The sequence below is a fragment of the Scyliorhinus canicula genome, chromosome 20 (genome assembly GCF_902713615.1).
Source record: "Scyliorhinus canicula chromosome 20, sScyCan1.1, whole genome shotgun sequence".
Lineage (NCBI taxonomy): Eukaryota > Metazoa > Chordata > Chondrichthyes > Carcharhiniformes > Scyliorhinidae > Scyliorhinus > Scyliorhinus canicula.
The window spans coordinates 38616347-38633406 of record NC_052165.1 but is presented as its reverse complement, the minus strand read 5'-3'; the positions used below and the strand labels follow the sequence as shown (position 1 = coordinate 38633406).

At 47.5% G+C, this 17060-nt stretch overlaps 1 protein-coding gene across 13 annotated transcripts in view; it reads right to left on the bottom strand.

Moving 5' to 3' along the window:
* Positions 1–5549: 5549 nt before the first annotated feature.
* cep290 (centrosomal protein 290) overlaps positions 5550–17060 on the bottom strand; it is a 190026-nt gene continuing 178515 nt past the window's right edge. For 12 of the 13 annotated variants that reach the window (XM_038780387.1, XM_038780392.1, XM_038780393.1 and 9 more), the window contains 3 exons: positions 16328–16434; positions 13709–13809; positions 5550–5827 (listed from right to left, as the gene is read on the bottom strand). In XM_038780387.1, the coding sequence (XP_038636315.1) occupies positions 5639–5827; positions 13709–13809; positions 16328–16434 (397 nt within the window). In that variant the 3' untranslated portion in view covers positions 5550–5638. Of the gene's footprint in view, positions 5828–13708; positions 13810–16327; positions 16435–17060 lie in introns of those variants that run through there. The other variant, XR_005458314.1, reaches the window with a different exon arrangement.

Here is a 17060-nt window from a genome sequence, read left to right as displayed (position 1 = left end):
CAGTGACCCAAGCTGGGAATCGAACCTGGGACCCATGAAGCAACTGTGCTACCTTGCTGCCCATTGTTGTCGGGGCATTCTTGGGGCGTTGTCGGTACGGCCAGCATTTATCAACTGCAAATCCTTTGTCTAGTACACCTATTGCAGGTGCTGAGAATGGGAGCCTCCTAGTGAGCCAGAACTGTGGTTGCTGCAATGCAACAGCCTCTACACATTGAGTCTCAACTCAGGTTCTTGCCACGGAGTCCATGGCATGTGTCCTCATCACTTCAAGGGGCTACTGGAGAAAGAAAGAAAGGTTGATTTGTCAATTACCGTAAATCTTTGTTGTCTAGGGGGTAACTTTCTGCCACAGGAAAGCTTCTCCTTGCTGCCTTGATTAATTCACCCTGTGATTTTGAACACCTTCCAAACACAATGGTCTGCTGTTAGTACAACTGGTGAAGTTTGGGGATTGTGTCAGGTTGGGACAGTGTGAGAGATTTGTATCTATATTATTGATCCCTTTCAGAGTACTGCCATTCATGTTAAGCACCCGTTCCATTAATTGCGGACTGAAAGATGCTAAACATTTTCTTTGAGAAAAAACTCAGCCTGAACTGGGGAACATTACTCTTTTAAGGGTAGTGTCTTTAAAGGAGCTGTTTTATTGATGCTCCATCTGCCCCCTTAGGAGGGAATGCTGATTCCATCACACCATTTCCAAGAGCAGCTGGTGTCCAGCCAATACTTATTCCTCGGTCAACACCAGGAACAGGTGACCTCTCAATTTATCTCACTGCTTTTTGTGGGATCTTGTTCTGTGTTAATTGGCTGGAAAGCACATTGGGACATCCTATTAATGTGAGAAAATGCAATATACTGTAAATGCAAGCCTTTTTAATTAACTTGATTCATCAGTTCAAATTTCTGCCTATTCATGGGAGACATAGTTTACAGGAACCAAAATAGGAATTACTGCACAAGAATAAAGGGAATCCTACTCGGGCAGAGAATGGAGCGTCTCCCAAAAAACAGGTTTAGTGCCAGGCGCTAGACCCGTAACCATTCTCCACTGCCGGCTGAAGCATGCTAACCACCTCGCGCCGGTGGGAAAATGGGCTGGATACTATCCAATCTGGTTGAAATGATTGCTCCTCACCATATCAAAGGAGCGAAGTGCTTTCTGCTGTGATGAAAGAAGTGAAACCGCTTAGCTTTTTTAATGTGACAAGTCTCAATCATAGCAAGAGTGTTTATAAACATGGTGGGTAGCATAAAAGCATTTGGGCCGAAGGTACTGTTTCCATGCTGTAAACATATATATCTATTCTATTCAAAAGTGTGAAGGGAAACAACCCACCAAGCAGCTGTGCCTGATCTATTAAACTGTCAATCACCGGCTAGCCAAAGATTTTTCTCAGTGCAATTGAATGGAAGTTTTGCATTTCAAAGGAGTTCCGGAGATTAGAAGCCTTTTCAAATGTTGTAGGCTTTTGAGGAAGCCTTTTACACTTGTAACAGCTGCTGTTTTAAAAGCTTTTGTCTGAGGGAGCAGATGTTAGGAATAGAAAGTGTATCTGAATTTGATTCAGCACTGGACTGCTCCAGCTGTCAGACAGAGCAGTTCAGTGTATGGAGGCCACCTTAGATTAGCAGGAGGATACTGTTGAACAGATGGCTGCCTGAGATCACCTTGCCTACTCACGGGAAGCAACAATGAGTATTTATATAACATCATTAACCTAGTAAAATGCTCAAGGTTGCTGACAGGAGTGGTTATCAAAGAAAATGTGACAGTGTGTCATACCAGGATAGATAATCAAAAGTTTAGTCTAACAGGCCACTTTTAAGGGGTGTCTTAAAGGAAGAGAGAGAGATGGCAAGGTTTAGGTAGGGAATTCCAGAGCTTGGGACACAGGAAGACACAGCTACCAATGGTGGTATGATTAAAATTGATGGACGCACAAAGGGATCGGGATGGATTCTCCGGTCGTCGACACCAAAATCGTGTTCGCCCAGAAAATCTGACCAAATTGGGGGCAGCGCTGCTTTTGAAATGCCCCACCCCCTCCAAAGCGGCGTTGCCTGAGGCCAGCCCCCAATACTCCGCTCCGACCGGCCGAGTTCCCAACGGCATGGGTCTCATGGTCTCACTCGTTGGGAACTCAGCATGGCGGCTGCAGACTCAACTGCTGCAAGCCCCCGCCATGCGTATACGCGGCCACGGACCCGGCAATTCTCCAGGCCGTATCGGCAGCTAGAGCTGGCTGCTCTAATCTGCCGGCATACTAGCCCCAATGACACGGAAGATTGGTGGCCGTTTTGCGCCGAATGTCCTGGAGTAAAACGCCACAGTTCTGCCAGTGTGAAGACATAGCCTCACAATCGGAGAATCCAGCTCCAGAATTTTAGGAGTGCAGAGATCTGAGTCTTGTAGGGCTGGGAGAATTTAAAAGTTGGTCTAGGATGGCACGGTGGTTAGCACTGCTGCCTCATGGCACTGAGAACCCGAGCTTGGTCCCGGCCCCAGGTCACTGTCCATGTGGAGTTTGCACATTCGCTCCGTATCTGTGTTGGTCTCACCCCCCTCAACGCAAAGATGTGCATGGTAGGTGAATTGGCCACGCTAAATTGCCTTTAATTAGATAAAGTAATGAATTGGGTACTCTTCAATTTATGAAATAAAAAACAGGTTGGTCCAGGTAAGAGAAAACCGAGTCGGGATGGCATGGGGGCGAGCACTGCTGCCTCACGGTGCTGAGGACCCGGGTTCAATCCCAGCCCTGGGTCACTGTCCATGTGGAGTTTGTACATACTCCCCTTGTCTGTGTGGGTCTCACCCCCACGACCCAAAGATGTGCAGGGTAGGTGGGTTGGCCATGCTAAATTAGAACAAAAGAACTGGTTATTTACATTTTTTAAAAATAAAAAGGAGTCATTGCTGGGGAGACATGATCATTGTGGTTTGAAGGTATGGGAGTAAACATTTGCAGGATTACAACCAGGGATGTTGAAGAGAGATTGCTTCAATTTTCCCAGTGATAAATAATTGATGCTCTTATCACAGAATGCTGTGGAACCATTTTTCTTGGTCGTCTTCCAAGTTAAATTTTTAAATCTTGTCAAAGTGGAACCATTTGAACTGCTTTTTAAAGGTTGCATTCTTCCTTCCTACTCTGTGCTGATAAAAGTTAATGTGCAGGGCAGTTCTGTTGTCTGAGTAAAAAGCCAATCCTCCCTCCCCTTTCAGTGTTCCTAAGGTCTGGTGGTAAGCAACACCTACCTTGAGGTAGTTAGTTAAGATTGGTGCCTATAGTATAGTCACATTTTTCATGGTCAGGGTAAAAATTGTGCTTATTGAGAATCGGAGACACTTTAAAATAGCAGGAACAAAAAGAGGACAAACAAATGAAGTGAAAGTGAAAATCGCTTATTGTTACAAGTAGGCTTCAAATGAAGTTACTGTGAAAAGCCCCTAGTCGCCACATTCCGGCACCTGTTTGGGGAGGTTGGTACAGAAATGATTTAGCTCACTCGGCTAAATCGCTGGCTTTTCAAGCAGGCCAGCAGCACGGTTCGATTCCCGTACCAGCCTCCCTGGACAGGCGCCGGAAAGTGGCGACTAGGGGCTTTTCACAGTAACTTCATTGAAGCCTACTCGTGACAATAAGCGATTTTCATTTCATTTCATTTTCTATCGTTACTTCGAATGAGTGTCCTAACCAAATTGCTATTCATAAATTCTGCAGCAAATAGTGGCTTTGTTAATTTGGTTTCTAAGTTGTGTATAAATTGCATTGTTACATGTAAAAAAAAAAGACAAAGATTCAACTACCAGACCAGATATACAGCTTTTAACTTAAGTTTAATATTTCCCTTTTAATAAAAAAATAAGATAAGGAATGTTCATGTTAAGAAATGGAACACATTTCCCAAATTAGATCGAGCTAAACTCCCTCTATGGCCTATTTTCAATTGTAAACAACATATAATAAATAACAAAACCTTCTACTACAGAATAGTCATCACAGTACAAGAAATGATCTAACATGTATAGATTCTACAAAAATACTTTTCGTTTTTCCTTCAATGTGACTACTTTGTAATATTTTTCAAAAATAAGTGATTGGAATCTTTGGTAACACAAAATCCAATCTGGTTGCTGTCGTCAATTAAAAGAAATGACAATAGAACATAGAACATAGAACAGTACAGCACAGAACAGGCCCTTCGGCCCTCAATGTTGTGCCGAGCCATGATCACCCCACTTAAACCCACGTAACCCACATACCCGTAACCCAACAATCCCCCCATTAACCTTACACTACGGGCAATTTAGCATGGCCAATCCACCTAACCCGCACATCTTTGGACTGTAGGAGGAAACCGGAGCACCCGGAGGAAACCCACGCACACACGGGGAGGACGTGCAGACTCCACACAGACAGTGACCCAGCCGGGAATCGAACCTGGGACCCTGGAGCTGTGAAGCATTGATGCTAACCACCATGCTACCAAGTTGTCATTCCAGTATCAAGTGAGAACATGAGACTTTAAATGAATCATCAGTCCTTGGAGTTTTATCATCTTCCTGTGTGTTGTGTGAACACGTTTACGTCCATATGGTTGAAGGCAGATATGTCCCACCATTATATGCATAACGTGCAAATGAGCTGCGGACAATGGAAAGGATTGTGTTGGGGTCGGGGAAGGAAAAGTGCGCCAACCAGCTTGTACTACTATGTCATAAGGCAGTAGACGTAAGCTGTGACTGTCAAGATATATACCAGGATACAGCAGTTTTCGAAAAAATGTAATATGGGCAAGCCCATAAATTCCCATCGCCATTACAGACTGTAACTTTTTCTTCAATGAACACAGAAGGTGGGAAGGACCTATAGTAGGGATTTTCTTCCTGACTATATTGTCGAGAGTTGAGTGTTATATTGGGTAAATGAGTTCGACCATGACTACAAAGAGGGGATTTCACCACTCCAGTGGGATTCATTTTGTTGATGGGATTCATATGGGAGTTCTAATGGACAAGTTGGCTTGTGATGCAGAACAATACCAGCAGCGCGGGTTCAATTCCCGTACCAGCCTCCCCGGACAGGCGGCGGCGGAATGTGGTGACTATGGGCTTTTCACAGTAACTTCATTGAAGCCTACTTGTTACAATAAGCAAGTATTATTATTAATGAAAACAAATTGGTTGAATTTGCTTCCCTATCCCCACTTCTCTTCTCCCCCCCCCCCCCGGGTCATTAAGTTCAGTTAAACTGAGAAAGTAAAGCAGCCTCCGATTAACTTGCTGCACATAGTGATTGGTAAACAAAGTTAGGTGGTAGAAATCCAGAACTCTGCCCCTAAAAGGCTGTGAATAAAGGACAACAAAAACTTTCAAATGTGAGCTTGCTACATATTTGTTGGGTAATGGAGCAAAGGGAGATAAATGGAGGTATGTAGATCAGCCATGATCTGACTGAGTGGTGGAGCAAATAGAGGCTTTGCTGAATATTCTAAATTATTGCAATGAAGCTTGCACTTAAAATATTAAATAGATCAAATTTTTGAGATGGATGATCAAATTCAACAATTGTAAAAATGATCCGATTTGAATAGTGATAGTTATTCACTAACATCTTTGTGACACATCTTACTCAATGGAAACATTTTCTGGGATAGTCACTTGGACACCAAACTGCTCTGCTAATTTCTTTAGTTGTTCTTCCAGAAGGATGTTCCGTTTCACTTCCTGATTGTAGTTGAATTTCAAGTCCTCAAGCTCTTCAAAAAAAGAAGGGTCAAAGTTCTTCAGCTCCTTTTTCAAACTCTTTATTTCTTCCTAGAAACCAAGAGGTCAATTAGATTACTATGTAAATAAAGTTTAAAACAGTTTGCGAACTTTGAATAGTGTGATTAAATTTGGATTTTTTTGCTATTCTGAAGATTTTTTTCCTGTTAATGTTCAGAAGTCCAGCTGCAATACACGATATTAGTGCCTGCCAGATAATACAATTCAATGGAAATTCCTCGTTTCCTGTTTGCAAACCCTTAAGTTTGTAAAGGGGCTGGTTTAGCACAGTGGGCTAAACAGCTGGCTTGTAATGCAGAACAAGGCCAGCAGTTCAATGCGGGTTCAATTCCCGTACCGGCCCCCCCAGACAGGTGCCGGAATGTGGCGACTAGGGGTTTTTCACAGTAACTTCATTGAAGCCTACTTGTGACAAGCAATTATATATATTTTTTTAAATAATTTTTATTCAAATTTTAACAACAAATTTTCTCCCAACAATAAAATAAACAAGGTATGGAAAAAACAGAAAGAGCCCCCCCCATACAAAGCAATAAATTAATAACAAAAAAGAAAGTAACAAACATATAGATGCAAAAACAAGACTCATAATCCACCCCCCCCCCCCCCTTCAAATGTGCCCCCCCCCCCCCCGGGTTGCTGCTGAGATTGACCACCCCCTAAAACTCCAGCAGGAAATCAAAAAAAGGCTGCCACCGCCAGAAGAACCCTTGCACCGACCCCCTCAGGGCAAACCTGACCCTCTGCAGTTTGATGAACCTGGCCATGTCGTTAATCCAGGATTCCGGGCTTGGGGGCTTCCTGTCCCTCCACTGTAAAAGAATCCTACACCGGGCTACTAAAGAAGCAAAGGCCAGGATACCGGCCTCTCTCGCCTCCTGCACTCCCGGCTCCGATGCTACCCCAAAGATAGTGAGCCCCCAGCCCGGTTCCACCCTGGAACTGACCACCTTGGACAAGGTCCCCCCCACCCCCTTCCAGAACCCCTCCAATGCCAGACACACCCAGAACATGTGGGTGTGATTCGCCGGGCCTCCCGAACACCTCCCACACCTGTCCTCACCCCCAAAGAACCGGCTCAGCCTGGCCCCAGTCATGTGTGCCCTATGCAGCACCTTCAGCTGAATTAAGATGAGCCGTGCGCAAGAAGAGAACGAATTCACCCTCCCCAGGGCATTCTCCCAGGGCGTCCTCTCACGTCAATCTCCTCCCCTAGCTCCTCCTCCACCGAGGCCTCCTCCCCCCCCTCCTGCATCACCTGATAAATTGCCGAGATCCTACCCTCACTGACCCACGTCCCCGAGAGCACCCTATCCTGCAACCCCCCTAGGCGGCAGCAGCGGAAACTCCGCCACCTGCCGCTTAACAAACGCCCTAATCTGCATATACCTGAAAGCGTTCCCGGGGGAGACCCCACTTCTCCTCCAACTCCTCTAACGTCGCAAACTTCCCGTCGAGGAAAATGTCCCCCATCCGCCTGATGCCTGCCCTATGCCAACTCAAAAACCCACCATCTATTCTCCCTGGTGCAAACCGGTGATTGCCCCGTATCGGGGCCCACAGTGAGGCCTTCACTTCCCCCCTATGCCGGCTCCACTGCCCCCAAATTTTGAGGGAAGCCACCACTACTGGACTCGTAGAATACCTTGCCGGGGGGAGTGGGAGCGGGGCCGTCACCAGTGCCTCCAAACACGTGCCCACACAGGACGCCACCTCCAACCTCTTCCATGCGGCACCCTCCCCCTCCATCACCCACCTACGAATCATTGCCAGATTCGCAGCCCAGTAATACCCACACGTTGGGCAACGCCAAACCGCTTACCTCCCTGCCTCGCTCCAGGAATACCCTCCTCACTCTCGGGGTCTTCTGTGCCCACACGAACCCCAGAATACTCTTATTAACCCTCCTAAAGAAAGCCTGCGGAATCAAGATGGGGAGACACTGGAAGAGAAACAAAAACCTCGGGACCACCATCATCTTAACCGACTGGACCCTGCCCGCCAAAGAGAGCGGCAGCGCATCCCACCTCCTAAACTCCTCCTCCATCTGTTCCACCAGCCACGAAAAGTTTAGCCTATGCAGGGCCCCCCAGCTCCTAGCTATCTGGACGCTAAGATATCTACTAAAGCTCCTCTCCGCCCTCTTCAACGGGAGCTCCCCTATCTCCCTCTCCTGGTCCCCCAAGTACAGCACAAACAGCTCACTTTTCCCCACGTTGAGCTTGTCGCCCTAAAAGTCCCCAAACTCTCCAAGTATCCTCAACACCTCTGGCATCTCCCCCCCCCCCCCCCCCACCCCCCCCGCCGAATCCACGATGTACAACAGTAAATCATCCACGTACAGCGACAACCGATCCCCCCCCCCCCCCGGGCGCACAATCCCCCTCCAGTTCTTCGAATCCCTCAGCGCCATGGTCAGGGGTTCAATCGCTAACGCGAAGAGCAGGGGAGACAGGGGGCACACCTGCCTTGTCCCCCGGGACAGCCGGAAGTCCTCCGACCTCCTCTCATTCGTCATCACGCTCGCTACCGGGGCACTATACAGCAGCCTCACCCAGCTAATGAATCCCTCACCAAACCCATATCTCCTCAACACCTCCCACAGGTAGCTTCACTCCACCCTATCGAAGGCATTCTCCGCATCCATCGATGCTACTATTTCTGCCTCCCCAGCCGCCGACGACATCATCATAACATTAAGAAGCCGCCGTACATTGACATTCAGCTGCCTCCCCTTCACAAACCCCGTTTGGTCCTCATGGATAACCAGCGGGACCACATCTTCCACCCTCCTGGACAGTACCTTAGCCAATAACTTTGCGTCCACGTTGAGGAGCGAGATCGGCCTGTAAGACCCACATTGGAGGGGGTCCTTATCCCGCTTCAAAATCAGTGAAATTATTGCTCTCGACATCATCGGGGGCAAAGCCCCCCCTCCATCGCCTCATTCAGGGTCCTCACTAACAACGGGCCCAGCAAGTCTGAGAACTTCTGATAAAACTCCACCGGGAACCCGTCAGGTCCCGGTGCTTTCCCTGTCTGCATGCTTCCCAGTGCCTCCATCAACTCCTCCAACTCGATTGGGGCCCCCAGACCCTCCACCCGCTCCTCCACTCTTGGGAACTCCAGCTTATCCAGAAAGCGGTCCATCCCGCCCACCTCCCTAGGGGGCACCGACCGGTACAGCTCCTTGTAGTAGTACCTGAACACCCCATTAATGTCCCAAGCACTCCGCACCAAGTTCCCTCCTGCATCTGTGACTCCCCCTATCTCTCTCACTGCCTCCCGCTTCCGGAGCTGGTGGGCCAGCATCCGACTTGCCTTCTCCCCGTACTCGTATACCGCCCCCTGCGCCCTCCTCCACTGCGCCTCCGCCTTCCAGGTGGTCAATATATCGAACTCCGCTTGGAGGCTGCGACGCTTCCTCAAAAGCCCCTCTTCCGGGACATCCGCATACCTCCTGTCCACCATTATTTCTTCCACCAACCTCTCCCTCTCCCCCCTCTCCCTGTGCGCACAAATAGATATCAGCTCCCCTCTGACTACTGCCTTCAGCGCTTCCCAGACCACCCCAACTTGCACCTCCCCATTGTCATTAGCTTCCAAATACCCCTTTACGCACCTGCGGACCCGCCCACATACTTCCTCCTCCGACAGAAGCCCCACATCTAACCTCCACAGCGGGTGCTGATCCTTCCCCTCCCCCAGCTCCAGGTCCACCGAATGCAAAGCGTGGTCTGATATGACTATCGCCAGATATTCTGCCCCCACCACTCTCGGGATTAGCGCCCTGCTGAGGACAAAAAAATCAATCCGGGAATAAGCCTTGTGGACATGGGAGAAAAAGGAGAACTCCCTACCTCCTGGCCTCAAAAACCTCCAAGGGTCTACCCCTCCCATCTGATCCATGAACCCCCTCAGCACTGAGGCCGCCGCCGGCTTCTTGCCCGTCTTAGACCTCGAACGATCCAGAGCTTGATCCAAAATAATATTAAAATCTCCTCCCAAGATCAAGCCCCCCGCCTCCAGGTCCGGAATCCGGCTCAACATTCGCCGCATGAAACCTGCATCGTCCCAGTTGGGGGCGTAGACATTAACCAGAACCACCCGCTCCCCTTGAAGCCTATCACTCACCATTACGTATCTGCCACAGCTACCCACTACCACACGCGACGCCACAAACGACAAGCTCTTGCCAACTAAATTCGCCACCCCTCGATTCTTCGCATCTAGCCCCGAGTGAAACACCTGTCCAACCCAGCCTCCTCTCAGCCTCACCTGATCCATAACCTTAAGGTGCGTTTCCTGGAGCATAGCCACGTCCGCTCCCAGCCCCTTCAAATGGGTCAAGACCCGGGACCGCTTCACCGGTCCATTCAGCCCCTTCACGTTCCATGTGACCAGCCGAACCTGGGGGGTCTTCCCCCTCCCTCTGCGCCGGTCAGCCATAACTCTCCCTCGGCTCACCACGTGCCCGCAGAACCCCCCAGGCCCGTTCCCCACGGTGGCAGACCCCCCCTCCCAACCCCCCCCCCCCCCCATCACCAGCAATTACCCTTCGGCCCCTCCAGCAGCAACCCGGTAACCCCCCCAAGACCCCCACCCCCCAAGCTAGGGCTCCCCCCCCCAAGCTAGGGCCCCTCCCTTCCATCGTACTTCCGTAAGTCAGCCGACTCCTGCTGACCCCGGCTGCTCCCACCACCCCAACGACCCTCCCCGGTGTAACACAACCACCACTCCCCCCACCCAGTGCCGGTCCCGCCCGCTGCGCCTCCAGCGCGGGAAGAAAGCCCACGCTTCCATCTCAGACCCCGCCCCCCCCGACCCAACACGCGGGAAAAAGAAGGGCGCGTGACCCAGCGGGCCCATGAACAGCTCCCCAGCCCTCCACCAGTGAAAAACAAGAAAGCACCAGAATAAATAAATAACAGCCCCAAAAAGCAAAAAGGCATCAACAAACACAACCAGAAAAACGAAAGGATACCCAGGAGGACGAGGCCTCCGGACTATGTACATCAGTCCCCAGCCCCTCAGTCCTAATCCAACTTCTCTGCCTGGATGAAGGACCAGGCATCCTCCGGAGAATCGAAGTAGAGCTGGCGATCTTTGTAAGTGACCCAGAGGCGAGCCGGCTGTAACAGGCCAAACCACCCGCTTCGTGTGAAGCACTGCCTTCGTCCGATTAAAACCAGCCCTTCTCTTCGCCCCCTCCGCGCTCCAATCCTGATAAATCCTGATCTCTGCATTCTCCCACTTGCTGCTCGTCTCCTTCTTCGCCCATCTCAGCACACACTCACGGTCAACGAAGCAATGAAAATGGGCCAGCACCGCCCTGGGCGGCTGGTTCGGCTTGGGCTTCCTCAACAGCACTCGATGGGCACCCTCCAGCTCCAAGGACCCCTGGAACGACCCCGCTCCCATTAACGAGTTCAGCATCACAACCACGTAGGCCCCCAAGTCCGAACCTTCCAGCCCCTCCGGGAGGCCCAGGATCCGCAAGTTCTTCCAACGGGAGCGGTTCTCCATCTCCTCCATCCTCGCTAGCCATTTCTTGTGGAGCGCCTTGCGTGACTCCACCTTCACTGCCAGGCCTAGGAGTTCGTCCTCGCTCTCCGAGGCCTTTTGTCGTAGCTCTCGGATCTCTGCACCCTGAGCCGTCTGAGTCGCCATGAGCTTGTCAAGCGAGGCCTTAAGCGGTTCCAAAAGCTCAGCCTTCAGCTCTCTGAAGCAACGCTGAAGCAGCTCTTGCTGCTCCTGTACCCACTGCTGCCGGTTCCCCGCCCGCCGCCATCTTGTTTCTCCTGCCTCGCACCTTTCTCTGCTCCAAAGCCAATTTTTTAACCGCTCCGCTCCTGGTCCAGTCCATCCACCGGCAGATAAGCTCAGTGGATGTGTTCCCACACCGGGAAAAGTTCAGCCAGCACCGCTACGGGCCCTTAAAAGAGCCCAAAAGACCGAAAATAGCGGGAGCTACCGAACGTGCGGCTTAGCTCCACATCACCGCAACCGGAATTCCGATTATTATATTATTATTATTAAGTTTGATTATTTCTATCAACTCCTGCCCCATCATGCTGCCCTCTAGAAACTGCCTCACATTCTACTTCTAAAGAATAAAAAAATTGAATGCTACAGGGTGGTTATGTTAAAGAATGAGCAGCTCAGAGGCCTGGACTAATGATCAAGCGACGTTTGTTCAAATCGCACTGCAGCAACTCGAAAATTCAAATTAAATTCAAAAGTGCGGGAATTAAAAAATGAGTATCAGTTATGGTGACCGCGAAATTAATGAACCAAATGGAGTTTTATGACAATCCAATAATGTTGTTTAGGGAAAGGTATTTACTATTTTTACCAGGACTGTTGTATGTGACCCCAGTCCACAAGAATTCTTAACTTCAACTTATAACTTACTCAGGTTTGGAAAAGGTGGTTCATCAAGAGCAATAAGTTCTGACCTCGCCAATGATGCACACATCCTTGATGTTCCCGTACCAGCCTCCCCAAACAGGCGGCGGAGTGTGGCGACTAGGGGCTTTTCACAGTAACTTCATTTGAAGCCTACTTGTGACAATAAGCGATTTTCATTTCATTTCATTGTTCAAACTGGTTTCTGACTGACTTCTTCAGCTGCGACCAACATCACCAAAAGCATAAGGTGCATGGTAACACCATCATCTCTGACTTGCTCTCCAAGCCACACACTGTTGGACATACCAGCCATTCCTTCATTATTGCCGGGTCAAAATCCTGAACTTCCTCCCCAACAGCACTGTGGGTTTACCTACACCATATGGACTGGACTGATTTAAAAAGGTGACCCAGCGCCAACTTAATGAGGGCAATTATGGATGGGCAATAAATATTGACCTTGCCAGCACTGTTCATAATCTTGTGAATGAATTAAAAATCTTTAATTGTTCAGTCTTATACTAGTTGCTGTTATATCTGGTTGCATTCAAGCTTCTAATTTTTTCCCCATAATTCTCAGGGCAGCCAAGAGTGAGCGATGAACGTGCCTTAATTGCCACTAAAAATAAATTCTAGTTTGTGCCATTTTGCTCATCCATTCTGTTGGCAGATGATTAGGCAATAATCAGAATGACCTATTGAAAAAGTGTGCTGTTTAACAGGAAGGTACAGATTCTGTGCTATTCTGCTAAAATACAAAAATTCCAAATCACTCAACAGCTTTAAGGAATTTTACAAGTTTCATTGAAGGAGCAGTCCTGCTGGGAATATAAGTATGTGATGTGCTGTTCAGATGGTGAGGTTGTGTCCGATATCTATAATAATTTGAACAGAGTTTCTAACTGGATTAGGTGAGTAATAAGGCCCGTCTAGAATCAAAACTCAGGTATTGATGGTTGAAGTTCACAGACAAACACACAGCATGCTTGTAAAAATAATACAGGATGTAGCACAGGAGGAGGCCATTTGACCCATCGTGCCAGTCAATGCCAGCTCTTTGAAACAGCTATCCAATTAGTCCATCTGCCCTCATAGCACTGACTTGTTTTCCTTTTTTAAAGTAATAATAATCTTTATTAGTGTCACAAACAGGCTTACATTCACACTGCAATGAAGTTACTGTGAAAATCCCCTAGTTGCCACACTCCAGTGCCTGTTCGGGTTCACTGAGGGAGAATTCAGAATGTCGCGTACACCTAACAGCAAGTCTTTCTGGACTTGTTGGAGTGAACCGGAGCACCCGGAAGAAACCCAGTATTTATCAGGTTCCCTTTTGAAAGTTACCTACTGAATTTGCTGCTGTCAGCTTTTGAGGCAGTGCATTGCTAACAAGCTAACAGTGTATTGCCTGATAACAGTGTGATTTAAAAAGTCCCAGCCATGTATTTCACACAATGCAAAGTATTGCTGAGTTTACTGAACTAGGCGAGGGCTCCTTACCTGCAGTTGTTGTTTCTCCAGATCTGATACCTTGAGTTGTGTTTGCAATTCCACTAGTTCACCTATCAGTTTGTCCTTTCGGTCTAATACATCATCACAAGCTGCAATAGGAATACACACCAAACATTACATCACTATTTTACATTGACAAAAAGTATTTTGTGACAAAGAGATCTGTATATATTTGTAATTGTTATATAATTCTAAAATGGATTACATTCTACTGCCCTCAGATTTGAAATGAAGTCTGTTTCAGCTGGCTGACCATGAAGCTTTTTAATCAATATGTGGTTCAGATTGTGTATCTTAAATTCATGTGAATGGCTAATTCCAGACATTCCTCCGAGCTACAACCCTCAGAAATATCTGTGCTCCTCTAACTCTTGCTTCTTGAACACCTTTTCTTTTAATCACTCTAGTATTGATGGATGGAACTTCAATGATCCTAAGCTCTGAAATTTCATCCCTAAACTCTCTAACTCTCGTTCTTCCTTTTAAGAGGCTCCTGAAAATCCACCTCCTTGACCAAGCTTTCGGCCACCTGTCCCAATATTTCCTTATGAGGCTTTGTGTCAAATCCTCTTTGATAAAGGTCCTTTGTAATATTTATTTACATTAAAGGTGCTACATAAATACAAGTTGTTGCTATTTCTGCCACATTGACAGGTGTCATCATGATGTAGTGGTAAATAGTGAACAGAGCGCCTTAGAACCCAGGATGATATAGACGGGCTGGTCAGTGTCATGATATGCAAACATGCAACCAATGAACACTCAGAATAGGACACAACCAATGGGCAGTCAGGACACTCAGAGGTGGCATCACCACAAGGGGGCATGACATAAACACAATAAAAGGGATGAGGATGAGGCCTCTTTCCACAGACAGACATCTAGAGAGAGTTAGACAGAGTTGATCAGCAGCATCACACCCCAGCATGTGGCTTAGAGCAAGCTGGTACAGTTAGACTGAGTTATTACAGTTAGATTAGCAGAGAGTCGAACTCATTTGAGAACTGGGTTAATAGTTCAATAAACACGTTGAACTTATTTCAGAGTCTGGAGCATCCTTTAGTTAAGACCGCATCAAGTAGCAGCCTGTGTTATCCGAAGCAGCAGAACACAACAGTCAGATGGGCAGAACAGTAACAAATAGAATTTAATGATTGGTAGAATGTTAGAAAGTACAAAGGACCAGAGGGGCTTCGGGATGCATGTCCACAGACCCCTGAAGGCAGCAGGATAGGTAGACAAGGTGGTTAAGAAAGCATATGGGATACTTGCCTTCATTAGCCGAGGCACAGAACATAAGAGCAGGGATGCTATGACAGAGCTGTATAAAATGCTGGTTAGGCCACAGCTAGAGTACTGTGTGCAGTTCTGGTCACCACACTATAGGAAGGATGTGATTGTACTGGAAGGGTGCAGAGGAGATTCACCTGGGTTGTTGCCTGGGCTGGGGCATTTCAGCTATAAAGAGATGCTGCTTAGGCTGGGGTTGGTTTTGTTAGATCAGAGAAGTGTGAGGGAGAACCTGACTGAGGTGTATAAAATTATGAGGGGCATAGATAGGGTAGATAGGAAGAATTTTTTCCCATTAGTAGACAGTCAATAACTAGGAGGCATAGATTTAATGTGAGGGGCAGGAGATTTAGAGGGGATTTGAGGAAAAGCTTTTTCACCCGGAGGGTGGTGGGAATCTGGAACTTACTGCCTGAAAGGGTGGTAGAGGCCTGAACCCTAATTTAAGAAGCATTGAGATGAGCATCTGAAATGCCATAGCACACAAGGCTAAGGACCAGCTGCTGGAAATAGAATCGATAGGTGCTTGATGGCCGGTACAGACATGATGGGCCAAAGGATTTCTTTTTGGGCTGTAAAACTCTATGGCTATCACTCTAGTGATGGGGGAGACTAGAAATTGAGACTTTATTTAAGCCCCTGCTCCCAGGTTTTAAAGCTCTGGTTTAAGAAGGCAGTTTCCTGAATCAGCTGGGTTTGTCCCTCCCCATCCCCCACCACGGTGAGAATTACACTCATATCTTCTTACAGCCCAGCAATTTTGGGCCATATCCTTTTTGATTATTAGGCCCACAGCCTGTTTCTGTTGAGTTCATAACTCCACTAATGGGGAGAAGTGATTAAAAGTATGGCTTGTAATAGGGAAGGAAAATGTCAAAGTCAGCTTCCAGGACAAGGAATCCTGTGGCAGGCATCTCCATCCTATTTCCATACATTAAATCTCCAAGGCCCATAATGCATGAATCAAAGAGAAAGTCCACCTGATGGATTTTGTTGGATCGGTACAACCAAGATGGCATGTCATTTATTAATATGCACAAGTAACAATGACAGAGTACAGGGGACATTGCCTTCCCCAGCCCACGTGCCCATCCTTGATAACTGCACTCTCGCCACTACCACAGACCTCTCATGCTTTGGAAGGTAAGGCTTGTTTGGTTGTGCCAAGTTGTCAAGTGCATCCTGGTAAACCATCTTGCGTATTTGCTAAATTAAAGCCTGGTTAAGTGAATATAAAGAAAACCTGGTCTAATGATATACTTGTTCAGTACTGTGTAGTCTAGCTATTGAAGGTGAGAACAGTATTGGAAGAGTTACCATTTCTGCTGCTGCTGCTTTCTGCAGCTGCTCCTGTTTGCTTTCTGCAGACTTGCAGTTGGTGGAGAAGCTCTGCTTTTTCTTTTTCCAGTCGATCATTTGTCAATCTTCCAGTTAATTGAAAGGTTAGATAAAATTAGAATTTGCAGCCACACAGAACGTTTAAGTTCTCAAAGATCATCACTTAATTAACAAACACCCACATTTCTGTTGATTACTGGGTGTACTGTTAATTACAGGTGTTAAATAACCTTCAAAATAATAAAAGCAAAATACTGTGGATGCTGAAAAGGCTGGGAAAACTCAGCAGGTCTTGCAGCATCAGTGGAGAGAGAAACAGAGTTAACATTTCCAGTCCCTATGCCCCTTCTACAGACCATGTACAGGAAGTTAACTCTGCTTCACTCTCCACAGATACTGGCAGACCTGCTGAGTTCCTGCAGCATTTGCTGTATCTATTTAAGATAATAAAGCTAGTCACTGATATGCACCCTGACATATACAAGCAGTTATGGCGTCCTTCGGATTAAGCTTGGCTCTGTAGACATAGCCACAATTACCTGTGCATTGGTCAGTTTACAGCAATGGCCTCTGAACAGGCCAGCCTATCAACAGAATGCCAGAACCAGACTCCAGGCTACTTTTGAACACTAACAATTGATAAACTAGCTTTTGGAAAGATGTTTGGTTGGATATAGAAATCCAGTTTTAGCACCATGTACAATTTGTGTAC